General features: G+C 32.6%; 1 protein-coding gene and 1 long non-coding RNA gene across 2 annotated transcripts; both read right to left on the bottom strand.

Moving 5' to 3' along the window:
• Positions 1–7,637: 7,637 nt before the first annotated feature.
• LOC127747795 (uncharacterized) lies at positions 7,638–10,585 on the bottom strand. Its single transcript, XR_008009741.1, has 2 exons — positions 10,132–10,585; positions 7,638–7,973 (listed from the first exon to the last, which is right to left on the bottom strand). It is a non-coding gene; the product is annotated as an uncharacterized LOC127747795 (long non-coding RNA).
• A 250-nt stretch (positions 10,586–10,835) lies between these two features.
• Positions 10,836–12,172, bottom strand: LOC107489427 (zinc finger BED domain-containing protein RICESLEEPER 2-like). The gene is made up of 2 exons (XM_016110178.1): positions 10,985–12,172; positions 10,836–10,880 (listed from the first exon to the last, which is right to left on the bottom strand). The coding sequence occupies exons 1-2, from the start codon at positions 12,170–12,172 to the stop codon at positions 10,836–10,838; spliced, it is 1,233 nt and encodes a 410-aa protein (XP_015965664.1).
• Between the last annotated feature and the right edge of the window lie 2,671 nt (positions 12,173–14,843).

Here is a 14,843-nt window from a genome sequence, read left to right on the forward strand (position 1 = left end):
TAAAGTGAATGCAAAGTGAAAGAGAGGTTAACAGCACGACAATTTTTTAGTAAAAATTTCTAAAATAATTTTTAACATTTTTTAAATTTATAATCTAATTTTTTATTTTTCAAAAAAAATTATTTAATTAACACACACAATATTTTAGAAAAACTAGAATTTTGGAACAAATTAAAATTATCATAAAAAAAATTTGTAAAAAATATTTTTCCTTCCAACACAAAAGTGTTAACATTTTGAAATAAAATATTTTTTAGTTACATAAAAATTTTGAAACAATTAAAACTTCTGAAACAAATGAATATTTTGTTATAATATATTTTAAACTTTTACAATAACTTCATCTTTTGTTATAAGTTATAAAATATTATAAAATTTTATAACAAAATATTGATTTATTACAAAAAGCAACATAATTTATAACAAAAAAATTTAATTATTATAAAATATCATAACATTTTGTAATAAATTATATTGTTGTTACAAATTATTGTTATTCTGTAATAACCACTAATTTTTTTTATAAAATTTTTTTTTAATATATTAGATTAAAAATATTATTAAATTTTTATTAATTGATATTTGACTATTAATTTTTTACATTTTGATGAATGACAGTGTAAAATGCCATAAATATATAGGCCTGAATACTCATAATATTGTAAATCAGATTTTTCAATACAATTCTTAGTTAGCTTTCTTTCCATTACAAGCTTCCCTTGTTTTGCTTTGTTTTTTGTTTCACTATTCTTGGATCTGTGTTTGAACCATTTTTTATACATTGTTACATGTTGTTTTTACCTTTACCTAAAACGTTAATTTGAGTCTGAGCGCAAAATCTAGGTCTCTTGATACAGTAGCGTTCGATCTCTTTGGTGTCGAGATGTCACCTGTTTGAGTTCTTCATGAGGAGGTGGAGAATAGTACCTGTAAGAGATCCCAATACTTAAATTTGCAAGAGTTTTAGACAAATTTTTAGTAGATTACAATATGTCTTATACCTAAAAGACGTCAGTGTATTTATAGTAGAATTTGATAACCACTTTTATTGGAGTAGTTCCATCATTTCTGATGGATAAGTATTTCCCTTATCTTGAGAGTCTGTTAGAATTTACCTTTTAGATGAAATTGAAATAATAAGAGAGATTTAAGGAGGCAGTTAATTGTTAAGTAAAATAAAACTGAACTTTTATGACGTTATCCATCCTTCTTAAAGAAGTAGAATTTATAATGAAATCCACCTTTAATTGTCGGTCTTTATGTGTTGTGGAGCCTAGCTCTCAATTATTGGATTAGAATATGAACACATATTATATTTATGTCTTGAGCTATCTGTATATACATAATGTGTAATTAATATTATTTTAGATCGCTACCACCTGTATGCTATTGGCTCTAACAAGTTTAAATTTGTCTAAAGCGAAAAGTAATTATTGATAAAGATTTTTTTTTTCACATTTAATAGTTTATTAACACATTATTAACAAATATGTACTATTAACATAAAATAAATGTTAATAGGCTGCAGTTCAAGTGGCTTTTTTTTAATTCTTGTGCGAAATTAAGCAGCTTATTTATATTTTGTAAAAAGAAAAACTGATAGAAAATATTGTAATATATTATTTAATGAAAGTATGAATTTTAGATTTAATTTGTATGTATTGGTAAGGTAAATAATGTTATATAAACCTTTAATAAGATGTTAATTTGACTTAGTTGTTAGTCACTAGTATAATCTTATTGAACAATGGTATCAAAATTTCTTTTAAATAACTAAACTCATACTTTTTACACTCTGCATAGAAATTAAAATAATTAATTAAAGCCATAAAAGCTTGGCCAAGTATAAAATTAATTACATGATAAGCTTAAGTACCATTGTGAGGCAGCTAAGCAGCTATATGCAATTAGGGTTTCCTTGAGACACAAAATAAAATGCATCACAAGACTTGGATGATTGTGGATTGCCGAATCCGCAAAGCGCTATGCAGAGAGATCATGCGCACTAATTAACTAATTTATCAATTATCAAATGATTTTGCCATATGCTTATGCAGAAAGCACATGTACGAATGAATTCTATCTCTCTAATATAAGCTTTCTGTGATTTTAATTTTAGCTTTACTATATTCAGTATATCATGTCTCTCGGGTAATGAGTTATTAGGTCGAGTTATTTGTTTTATGGATCCAATAGAATTTTTGCATTTCTTATGTAAAAGTGAGCCAGAGTGTTCTTAAAATTCATCAAATTTAATCATTAAAATAACTCTGCTATTGTTGTTATGGATTGATTTTATATACTGATTATACCAAGTTTCAACAAAATAAAAAAAGAATCAATTTTCATATTATCATCAGGAAAAAAAGTTCTTTATATATATATAGGATAATTTAATCTAACTCGACCTTATTCAATTTGTGAATAATGGATCGAATAATGAGACAAGTAATTAATATTCGAAAAGAGTGTAAATATTAAAATACATGCTTCGCTATGCCTTATTATACCATTGATATATAATGGATACATGAATAGATATACATAATACATCTTTTATTATCTTTAGCTAATATTTTTAATCATCATCTTAATTTTTTTAATCTAACAACTAAGAAGTAGAAGTTATTATCTTTAGCTAATATTTTTAGTTATTATCTCAATTATATTAGTCTAACAATCTAACAACGTATTTTTAATTTATATTTTTAAATATTATTAATTAACTACTAATAAAAAATAATAAATTTTATTTACTCTCAAGTATTCTTCTGTACAACATACGTTGATTCCTCATTCTTTTTTATTCTTTCCATGGCTTGCTGTAAGAAACAAAAATGCAGCAAGTGAGGTTAATGAGAATTCGGCTGCCAAGGATGAATTAACAAGAGAGGAAAAGTTTTTTGAGACCCATTAACACGTGGCAGCAGGCCCATTATTTCAGGGTGCAAGAAGGAGCATGAGGAACAGAACAGTAAGTAGGAGGCTACACGGTTATGATTAGAAGGCTAATGATTGGTATTGCTCATTCTCTCTTCTACATTTTGTTATTCTCTCTTCATCCCTTCCTCAATTCTCGTTTATCCTCTCTTCTTTTCTGAGCTGTTCTCTTTATCTACGTATAAGTTGCTCAATGCTCATGCACATAACGAATTCTTGAGTACACAATATGTATTGTGTTTGAATACGATGTATAAAATACTAATGTAATGTATAATATTATGTTTGGATACACATGGACAAGACTAAAATATTATATGAAATGACTAAAATAGCCATGTGATTCCAAATTTTTAAGGGTGTACATGGATCGGGTGAAACCGGGTTTAATGTGACCCGAACCTGACTCTAGACCCGATGAAATCTATACACTTTCGGGCCACGATTATACCAGGTAAAAACCAGGTGAAAACCGGGCCATTAACATTACATTACCTTGATAACTTCTTATAAGCTAGCATGTGAAAATATTCAAATTTCCAAAACTCTAACCATTATTTGACAAGGTAAAATTCACTTAGAAAAATATAACAATAACCAACTCTTCTCTAAAATTAAAGCATAATCATAATCAATACTAATATTGTCTAATAACACCAAATATTTAATTCAATACAAATAATACAATATTATGTATTAGTCTAAAATCTTATGCATTTTAAACATAAAACATTAATTTATAATCTTATAATAACTAATAACACAATATTAAAATTTACAATACTTAAATTCACATAAGAATAGCTATCATCCATCACTAATAACAGAAAATATTAATCGTGTATGATGACCGGGCCACCGGACCGACTTCGGGTGACCTGAACCATAGCTCGGACCCGACCCGAAATAATGACCGGGTCTATTTTCGAGACCTTTACCCGGCCCTAGACCCAGTAAAATCACACCAAAATAGCCCTTAAAGTGTTCAGAGCCGGGCCAGCTCTTCAGGTCAGATCGGGCCATGCACACCCCTACAAATTTTCTACATCAAGTACAAACTAATTTAATAGAAAATGAAAAGAGAACTTGAATTATTATTAATATGTAGGAACACATATGGTTAATATTAATAAAAAAAATAAATCTAAATTTGATTAATAAAAAATTTCGTTTAGGTTAATAAGTTAAATTAACTTTAAATACAAAATCAATTTTGAAAAAAAATCCATCTTTATATGAAAAAAATTAACTTTTGCACATAAAAATCTATTTTTATTTAGATAACCAAATTCTTTTTTATCTAAAAATTGATTTTTTTTCAAAAAACTTATTTTTCAAAATTATATAAAATTAATTATAATTTATAAATTATTATTTAGTATTTTAAAAGATCAATTTTACCTTTGATAATATTTATCTTTTAAAAATCTCAAGACTAGTTATTTTGTTATTATTTTTATTACAAATCAAATAATATAATACAATATTAAAATGATATTGAAGTAAGAACCATAAAAAAGAATGAATTATTGATGAGCGAGAATTTGTTATTGATTCGGAATTTCTCAAAATAAAAATCATTCCTTGTTAGTATAGCCAAATCAACAACTAAATATCAACATCAAAGTTTAATTCAAAGAATAAGTCACAATACAAAACAAATAACCGGGAGTTTGAATTCTCCACTCGTTCTTCCTAGGAATTGCAATGAAATGCTCAATTGTTGGCTATGAGGGAAGCAAGGGGGTTGTGATTGCAAGGAGCAAGAAACTAAAGTGCAAGAAAGTAACTTAACATACAAGAGATTAAATGAAGGCAAGTAAAGGCAATAAATATAGAATTTAAATACTAAAAGAGCTCTTGGTGAGGATTTGGTGATTAGGGCTTGCTATCCTAGTAGTGGACCACAAACATAGTAATTGTGTGTGAATTAATCCCAATTAGTCAACCCTACATCGAGGATAAGTCAAAAGGGCATAATTAACCTCAATCCACAAGTCCTAGCTAACTCACTAATTAACTTAGTGAAAGGCTAGCGTTAATGAAAACCAAGTTAATTAACAACCATCACACAATGTGGAATAGACATCCACCACTCAAGTTCCCCAAACCACTCAATTTCTCAACCAAGAGTGAGAAAAACTATGTAAAAACGCAACCAAGCATTTTATCAAACATTTGGTGGGTATGAAAAGAAAGCGTGGTAAATGACAAGAAATAATAAATGCTACAGGCAAGGAAAATAAAGATAACAACTCAATAAGGCAATAAAGAAACATAAACATCAAAATTGCATTAAAGGAAATTAAAAGTGACAAGTGTGTTCATACAACTAAAATGAGCATAAAAGAGAAATTAAAAAAGGAAACAAAGAGAGTAAAGGCAATAGAACAAGAAAATGTAAATAAAACTACAATTAAACAAGAATTAAAGAGAGAAATTAATGAGAGAACAAAGATAAAAATCCTAATTCTAGAGAGACGGGAGAGCTTTTCTCTCTAGAAAATGACCTACAACATGATAAAACCTAAACCTAAGTGCTCCCCCTTCATTCCTCTTCAATTTGGTTTAAAATAGCTTCAGAAATGAATTGGATTGGGTTTTGGGGCCCCAGAAATCGCCCCCAGTGGTTTGCAGTTAATGATCTCACGTGCCAGGACCTGTGCGGACGCACAGATGTGTGCGTCTGCACACTTGCTATTTTCTAACCTATGCGTGCGCATTAATTGTGTGCGTATGCACACTTCAACTTAGTCCACTATAGCAAATTATATATCATTTCGAAGCCCCGGAGGTTAGCTTTAAAATGCTGCTAAAACCATCTCATTTGGATCTCTGTAGCTCAAGTTATGACCAATTTAGTACCGAGAGGTCAGGGTTGACAGCTTTACAAATTCTTCATTTCTTGAATTCTCTCATTTTGCATGCTTTCCTTCCGCTTCTTCAATTCATACTTGCCTAGTAAGCCTGAAATTACTCAACAAACACATCAAAGTTTCAAATAGAATTAAAGTGGATAAAATTTAGCAATTATAAAGCTTAAAAAAAACATGTTTTCACTTTCAAGCACAATTTAAGGAGAAATTATGAAACTATGCTATTCAATAAATAAATGCAAGAAAAATCAATGAAATTTACCTAATTAAAGCAAAAAAATACCATGAAATGTAGATTCCTCACATCCCCACACTTAAACAATAGCATGTCCTCATGCTATACCAAAGGAAGACAAGAAGGGAAATCAACAATTATTCAATGTTACTAACTATATGCAATCTACCTATGTATATGTAACTATACTATCTAACTATCTATATATATTTAATTAGTCCAAGTAAATCAATTTCCAAGAAAGCATCCATACAAAATCAAGGGCTAAAGCAATCATAACCAAATCACATTCATAATTGAATTGAGTCATATAAAAGAATTTAACCAAACTTGCAAGATAAACAATAATCATAGGTGAAAATATGGAGTTGAGTAATTGAACCTTCACCGGATATGTGTATGCACTCTAGTCACTCAAGTGTCTAGGGTCAATCCACTCAATTATTCTCTAATCATGCTTTCTAAAGTTTGTTATTCATCTAACCAATCAACAAAAATTTAATGTAAATATGCAAAAATTATGAGATCTTTTCAAGGTTGTAATGGGGCTAAGGTTAAAGGTAAGGAGGTATATATGGCTAGCTGAGCTTGCATTTGAATCTTTGATTAACCTAAATTTTCACCTAAGACATACACAACCTATACAATTCTAATATCAAGCTTAGCTACCCATGATCTCACTTTTACAAATACACACACTCATGCTTCAAATTCAATCACATATGCATTGATTATTATTGAATTTTATATTGGGGTAATTTTGTCCCCTTTTCATTATTTTTTCTTTTTTTCTTTTTTTTTCAAGAATATAATTCATACCAATTCATCAATGCATATAGTTTCTATAATATTACATGAGTATGCACCCAAATTTCTAATTTTTTTTCAATAAGAATAAAATATATTTTCCTCAACCTATGTTTCCCACATCTTCCCCACACTTAAACATCACACACACTCACTAACTTAAGCTACTCAAAGATTCAAATAAATTACATTTCATTATTTATCGCTTAAGGTTAATGATGTGGCAAAATAAAGAATAAAATGGGGTATTCATAGGCTCAAAGTGGCAATCAAAGGTGAATGAAATGGTAGGCTATTTGGGTAAAGTGAGTTATAAAGAAATAATGGCCTCAATCACATAAATGCATAAAAATACATTAAACAATGGATATATAGAATTAAACAAACTAAAGATTGCACTCATAGAGAAGAGCACGCACAAGAATAAAAACAGTGGTCAAATAGTATAACCACACAATAAGGCTCAAAATCTCACAAGTTGTATGTTCTTTAACTCAAAAATCATATTCCACAATCTATGAATCATGCAAGTTTTAAAGAATTTCAACTTAATTCAAATTGAATTTCAATGCCCTTTATAAAAAGTTTCTTGGAAATTTCATTAAATTGACTAATAGTTATTCTATATATGTATATAGAGTGATTGGATGAAAAAGGTCAAAAATCCTAAGTTTAGTTCCCAATTTCAATCAAACTAAAATAACAAGTGTATAGGAAATCAAACTAGGTACAATCATCACATTATCCAAATCACAATCACAACTAAAAGCTAAAAAAGGAAATCAAAAACATGCTTTACTACAATATAATACTAAGTTATATACAAGCAAAATTGAAAAGTGTAATAAACTAAGAAAGTACAATAAACTAAGTAAAAAGGTTTTCAAAAGATAAAATATATACAAAACAACTAAAAAGTATAAAAAGAACTAAACTAAAAGTGTTCGGAATGAAGCTTGTCACACAAAATGCGCTGCTAAAGTTGGACAACCTCCCCACACTTAAATTGTAGCACCGTCCTCGGTGTTCACGATCATGCAGAGTGGAAGAAGTCGTCACTGTGTCACCTCTACTGTCCCATGCCTCCTCCTCCTCAGATGCTCATATGCAAAAAACTGAATCACAAAACAGCATATATATATATGAAGTGAACAAATAATGTATATTTGAATGGAAGCATGCATGAGATTCAAGTTGAATGTAAACAAAAGCAACCTCCAATCAAATAAATGAATCTAAGAAAGCAAACTTGCTTGTTTATCAAAGAATAAAAGAAGGAAGGAGCATTGTTACTATGCACAAAGAGAAAGAAAACAGTTAAAAGTTAAAAGGAAAGTTAGTTAAAAAAGAAAGGAAAAGTCAAAAGTTAGTTGAAAAGAAGAAAACAGTAAAAAAGTTAGTGTTAGTTGAAAAGAAAAAGAAAGTTAAAAGTTATGTGAGTAAAAAGAAAATGGTTAGCCGAAAAAGAGAAGAGAGGTTAAAACTTAGGAGAAAGAAAAGAAAAAGTTAATTGAAAAAGAAAACAAAAGTCAAAAGTCATAAAGAAAAAGGAAGAGTTAGTTGAAAACAAAAAAGAAAAGAAAAAGTTATGTGCATAGCAAAAACGTCCTTAATTCCAAAAACATTTTCAGAGTTTCAAAACAAGCAAGTCTTTGTTCACTTCTTAAAAATTCAAGATGCCAAAACAAGTGATGCACATGTATGTGTAGAGCACATAATCAAGTAATTATCAATCACAAGTAAAGTGGCATAAGTTTAAGCAATTTGGTGTTGATAAAATCAAAACATTGAGAAACAAGTTAATCAAGAAATATTCAAACACCAAATTCAATGAGGCATAAAAGTCACAAGTTAAAAAAGAATGGAAAACCTCATGATCTATGTGACTTAGTGTAAATTTGGTATGAATAAAATGAATCAAATCAGCCACATAGATTAAAAACCTTCAAACTTGGGAGTTTATGCAAAAGAGGCTCAAATTTTCCAAAGAATTTCAAGTTTATGGTCAATTTTGAAAAATCACTTGAACTACTCAATGCATAGAAATAAATTAGCATCACAAGTAAGCAAAGAAAGTTAGAAGCATGACCAAAACTTGCAAAGAAGTGTTTGAGGAGTTTTCCAAAACCATTTAGCCAACAAGATTCTATTGACATAGAAATTCTTCAAATAGAATCTTGTTGCACCCAAGAGGACAATGCCATTTAATGAAACAAGGTTAGGAAAAAAATCCTGCAGCATTTCAGCAGTAAATTGGCCTATTTCCCAATTTCAAACAATCAATTCAGACTTCCTATGAATTCATGGACAATTAAAAACAGAAAAATCATATATAAATTCATAGGAAGTAATCAAATGAGCCAACATACAGCAACAACAGCAGTGAATAATTAAGCCATAACTAATAAATCAACAAGCAGCATGCTTTCTTTGAACAATGAACAAAAATAATGGCTTAAAACACAACACCAAAACAGCACAATGACCAAAAGTACTGGATTCAAGAAGCATTCTAATCATTGAGTTCAACAACCATTCCAGAAGTGGCATGAATTCAAGAAATTACTTATAACTAAATCCAACAATGAAATGAGACTTCTGCAGCACTCAAATCCAATTTATAACAGCAAGAATCAAACAACAAGAACATTATGCAGCATCAAGAAACCAATTGAGTACAAAGGCATGGCATCACCAACAACAAAACAGCAATTAATGGCCCAAGATTCGGCCTCACAACAGCAATAATGAACAATCCAGCAGCAATAACAAGTTGAATTCAGAAATTTATCAAAATTATCACCACTGCAACAACTATCTCTTGGAATTGTTTATTTCAAAAACCAGCCACCAACAAGAAAAAGTAATAACTAACAACAGGACAGCATTCTGTTCGTTTGAAATTAACAACCAATCACAACCAGCATGAATTCAAACAATTAAGCATCACTGAATCAAACAGTGAACTTCAAACTGAAATAGGAACTCAGCAGCAATAACAATTGAAGTTTATAACAGCTTTCAGCAAGAGTAGAGTAGTAATAAGACTATGCAGCAGCATGAACAAATCAATTCAGCACCGGGAGAGATCAATGAAACAGCAACATTCCAAACAGCATTATTAATCAAAACAAACCCAAATCCACTATCCACGCCAGATTTTCTAACAACCTAATCAACTAACATGCATTTCTAACTAACTTAATCAACAAAAATTAACCTAAGCTAACTAAAAATAGAAAGGGAAATAGGAAACAGAAAAGAAAATGGAACCTGGAAGGAAGGAAATGGAACACAGGAAGAGAAGAAAAGGTGGATGATGGTGAGTGAACGGCCGGAGTAACCCAGCTGGCCTGGTAGTGGAGCTGCTCCAATGGCAGCAGCTGAAGAGGGGCACAGCAAAGGAACAAGGCTCTTGCCCTATTCTGTCATTCTAGCCAGTGAAGAGAAACAGGGGGAAGGCTTGAGCGCGGAGGAGTTCTGGGCTCGATGGAAGAGGGGTGGTGTCAGACAGGGGTCACGAAGAGGAAGACTTATGGTCTCTGGACTTGATGGCGACAGAAAGGGGAAAGGGAGGAGGCTGGGCTAAGGATGGCAACGGGTCCCATGGGGGCGGGGACATGCCACCCGCCCCCCAATTACTATCCCCGTCCCCGTCCCGTCCCTATGACGGGTAACGGGGACCCCGTATCCGCCGGGGGCCTGGGTCTCTGCGGATATCCGCGGATTTTTGTAAAAATAAGTAAAAATTGAAAAAAATGAAAAAAATTAGAGAAAATCAAAGATAATCTTCAATTGTCATTAGAAACATAATATCCATAGTCTTTAAAGACTTAAATAGCAATAACAACAAACATAAACATCCAAACATATCCATAAACAACCAAATATTACATAAACAACCAACTATATTCATAAACAACAAAATAAAGTTCATGACATCATAAAAACATAATTCCACCATCCCAATCTTCCTTTCATCCCATAATGATAGTGATGGTAGATTCTGACTTACTTGAATCCTACATTGACAAGAAAACAATTTAAAGTTAAAATCATATAATAACTCAATAAGTCAATAATATAAAAACATAGTGTATTATATGTAATTTAATAGTTTACTTACGTCAACATCTCCTTCAATGTTATGAATTATGTAGCACTCAATTCCTATGTTAGTTGTAGTGCCAAGTTCATTCCAAAGCCAATCTTGATTACACATTAGAGCCTCTAATGTGTCCGGACGCAACCTACTACGATGTGGCGTAACAAATCGACCACCCGTACTAAATGAAGATTCAGAGGCAACGGTAGAGATAGGAATCGCCAAAAAATCTCTAGCAATAGCTTGCAAAGTAGGAAACTTCGCTTCATTTGACTTCCACCAATTTAAGATATAAAAATAATGTTCAGTTTGTGGTACTGGTCTCTCTTCAAGATAATAATCCAACTCGCTCTTTGTATCAATAAATGCGGATTCCTCACTTACATGTGCAGCAAAATCAGCTTGCCAATCTTCATGACTGAACTTCCTCCCCTTTGAACTTGAAGGAATTGATGGTGGTGGCAGCATATCTAATTGAGCAGCTTTGTCTCTCTCTCTTCCCTTTGTTGCATATTCTAAAACTAAATCTTGCACTACCCTTTTCACTTGACCAATTACAACACATGCTTCTGTCTCACCATATATTTTACGAAAAAAGAAATTCAATAAATACATCTTGTACCTAGGATCCAAAAGAGTCCCAATAGCCATAACTGTATTAATCACACCCCAATACTTTTCAAACTTAGTTATCATACGAGTAGCCATCATTTCAATTATCTCATTTCCACAATTTTTCCACTCCATCAAAGCCAACCTAATCACACAAACCTTAGGAAAATAAAGATTTGATGTAGGATAAGTTGTTCCAGAAAATAATTCAGTCACATCAAAAAATACCCTCAATCTTTGAAAAATCTCATCCGCCATATCCCAATCCTTCTCACTAGGAAAATATTTATATTGACTCTCATGCAATGACAATCTTTCAAATACATCTCTATACATAATTGCAACTTCAAGCATCAAAAATGTTGAATTCCACCTAGTTTTACAATCAAGACAAAGATTTTTTGTGTAGGGTATTTTAAGTTGCGCACATGTTTCCTTAAATTTTTCTTCTCTTTTTGGTGTTGCAGTCCAATAATGAACACTATCCCTCACCCTTTCAATAGCATGTGAAATAAGTTGTAACCTATTAGTGCCTATAGGTTCTTCCGATGGAGCACTCTTCTCAAGAGTATTACTCAATGCATCCAAAGAAGACATTCTATAAATAATGAAATATAAATCATGAATCAAAATCACATTAATCTAAAATATAAATCATCAATAAAAATCTCATTAACCTAATTAAAAAATATAAATTATACATTAAAAATTAAAATTCAGCTCTCCAAACTATTCAAATAACACTTAGATAGGAATATGACATTAGTTAAAACTGTTTAGTCTAGTGAAACAGATCAAAGAATAAAGGAACTGGAAGCAGGAAAAAGAATCTCAGCTTATTTCTAAGCTTTATATATATATATATATATACTAAATTAAAGAATCTCAGCTATTGAAGCTTGAAAAAGAAGAACGTAAGAACACAAAGAATGAATAAGAAAAAATAGTAGAAAAATCAGAATAAACAAAGACAATTTCTTGCAGATTAAGTAATCATTCAAATGAGTATATACAATTTCTTATATGTAATATTCTTACACTAGTGTATTAAAACATAATTAGACTCATACATCAGGGAGGAAAAAACTAATAAACACAACTACTCTTATATAGTGCTCTAAGTTTATAATAACTGAGCTACTACTGCTGTTAGAACAGAAAAACATAAAATAGTTTCTAACGAATTTCTTGGGTTGCTTCTTGATTAGCTTCAGTTTGTTTTCCTTTTCTATCTTCAATATAGACCTTCTCCACCAAGCTCAGTTGGGGTGTGCGTGTGTGTTGATGAGAGGAATGGATGGACTTTTTTTGTATAAGTCCAATGTCCAATACTCCAATCTCTTTTAAATTGTATTATGTGCCTCGCTCTTATATATTTATTTGGCCTAATTCATTCAGACTTAACTACCAAGACAGTAATCACCACTCACTATCATATCTAATGTAATCAAATATTCAAATAGGAATAACTCTTCACTAGAATAAAAATGCAAATATTGTTTATCAAATTGTTTTGCAATGACTTTTAAAAAGAATGAAACCATTTGGACTTAGCATAATAAACTTTTATGCAGAAACAAACATGGCAGTATGGCACCGATAAACTATGAGGCATAGTTTTGAAAATTAGGACGACCCAGAAAATTAGTCCAATTCAAAATATTAACTCAGAAATACCAATTACACAACCAGAAATTCATAATCGGAATCAGATTAACCTAACTTTAGATTAACTCAACATTAACTCAAATATTAATCAGAATCAAAAATCAAATTCATATCAACCTAACTCAGAAATATAAATTACACAACCAAAATTCAGAAATTCATAGTCAGAAATTCAGCAACCTAATTAGAAATTCAGCAACTCAAAACTCAAAAATCCAGAAATTCAAAACACAAAAATTCAGATCAATAGGAATCTCATTAATTCAAAACACCCAAATTCGTTACCCTAATTCAGAAATCTAAATTTAGAGAAGGGGATGGAAGACCAACGAAGACCAGGGCTAACTTACCTGAACCTGATGGAGAAAAGGGGAAGGAAGACCAGCGTCCAGCGAAGACCAGCGACGCGAACAGGAGAAGATGATGACCACGACCAGGAAAAGACGACGACGTTGCTGAGTCTGGGGTGGGAGGCAACGCTGAGAGACCGGAGGGTGGAAGGCGGCGGCGACGGTCAGCGGTCGGCGGTCAGCGGGAAGGAGGCAGGAGGGGCTAAGGGCTTGAGAAGGAGTGGAGTGTGGAATTTAACGGGTCTCTACGGGGCGGGGACCACTACCCCCACCCCCATCCCATTTATTATACAGGGCCCTGTCCCCGTCCCCGCAGGTAAAAATTACCCCCCATACCTGCTCCCCGACGGGTAAATTCCCGCGGATACCCGCCCCACTGGGGATTTTTGCCATGCCTAGGCTGGGCGCGGTGGTCGAGACAAGAGTTTGAGACAGGGCTAGGGTTCGGTGGAGGAGAGAAGAGACGCGCGGCAGACAGGGCAGCGACAGCCCGAGCTCACTGGTTGTAGAGCGTGGTGCGGTGGCCCTTGGGCTCGCGGTTGTAGTGGCGGAGGTCAGGGTGATGATAATCAGAGGAGAAGAGAAGGGATTCGTACGAAGGGAAGGGGCCTGGATGCCGCGGCGGCGCTGGGTGGTGGGTTCAGAAGAGGGTTAGGCCGCGGAGAGGTTGCCGGCGTAGGTGGGTAGAGGGAGAGGGGCGCGGAGACTCGTCGAGGCCAACGGTGATGGTTGGTGGAGGCTGTGGTTCTGCAACGCGGAGAGAGGAGAAGAGGGTTGGGCAAGGGAAAGAAGATGATGAGAAAAGGAAAGCTCGGTGACTGGAGGCTGAGAAAGGGATGGATGATGATGGTGAAGAAGATGGAAGTTCAAATGGAGAAGCTATTGGGTGGCTCAGAGAAAAAGAAACGATAAGAAAAGGGAAGAACAGGGGGCTGCGGACGCACATAACGTGCATATGCTTCCAAGAGAGGAGGGTGAATTGTGGGTGCGTACGCACGTACACACGAATAGGAAAATGGGCTACAATGCGTACGCATATGCTGTGCGAATGCTGAAAATAGAAGGCGTGTATGAGAGTGTGCGTACACATAGAGGGCTTTTTTTTCTTTTTTTTTTCAAATAAAAAATTCACCTAACAATACAAAATGCATATAAACAAGAAATTAATAAAAATATGCAAATATTTATATTAATTTTAAAATTAATCTAAAATTATATTTTTTAAATCAAAATTATAGACTATTCAAAGC

The sequence above is a fragment of the Arachis duranensis genome, chromosome 5 (assembly GCF_000817695.3).
Source record: "Arachis duranensis cultivar V14167 chromosome 5, aradu.V14167.gnm2.J7QH, whole genome shotgun sequence".
Classification (NCBI taxonomy): domain Eukaryota; kingdom Viridiplantae; phylum Streptophyta; class Magnoliopsida; order Fabales; family Fabaceae; genus Arachis; species Arachis duranensis.

Bases quoted from the DNA above. Each gene is read 5' to 3' on its own strand.
- LOC107489427 (XM_016110178.1), bottom strand. From the start codon at position 12,172: ATGTCTTCTTTGGATGCATTGAGTAATACTCTTGAGAAGAGTGCTCCA. The intron at 10,881-10,984 runs GTAAGTAAACTA...TTGTCAATGTAG, and splicing joins ACATTGAAGGAGATGTTGAC to GATTCAAGTAAGTCAGAATC.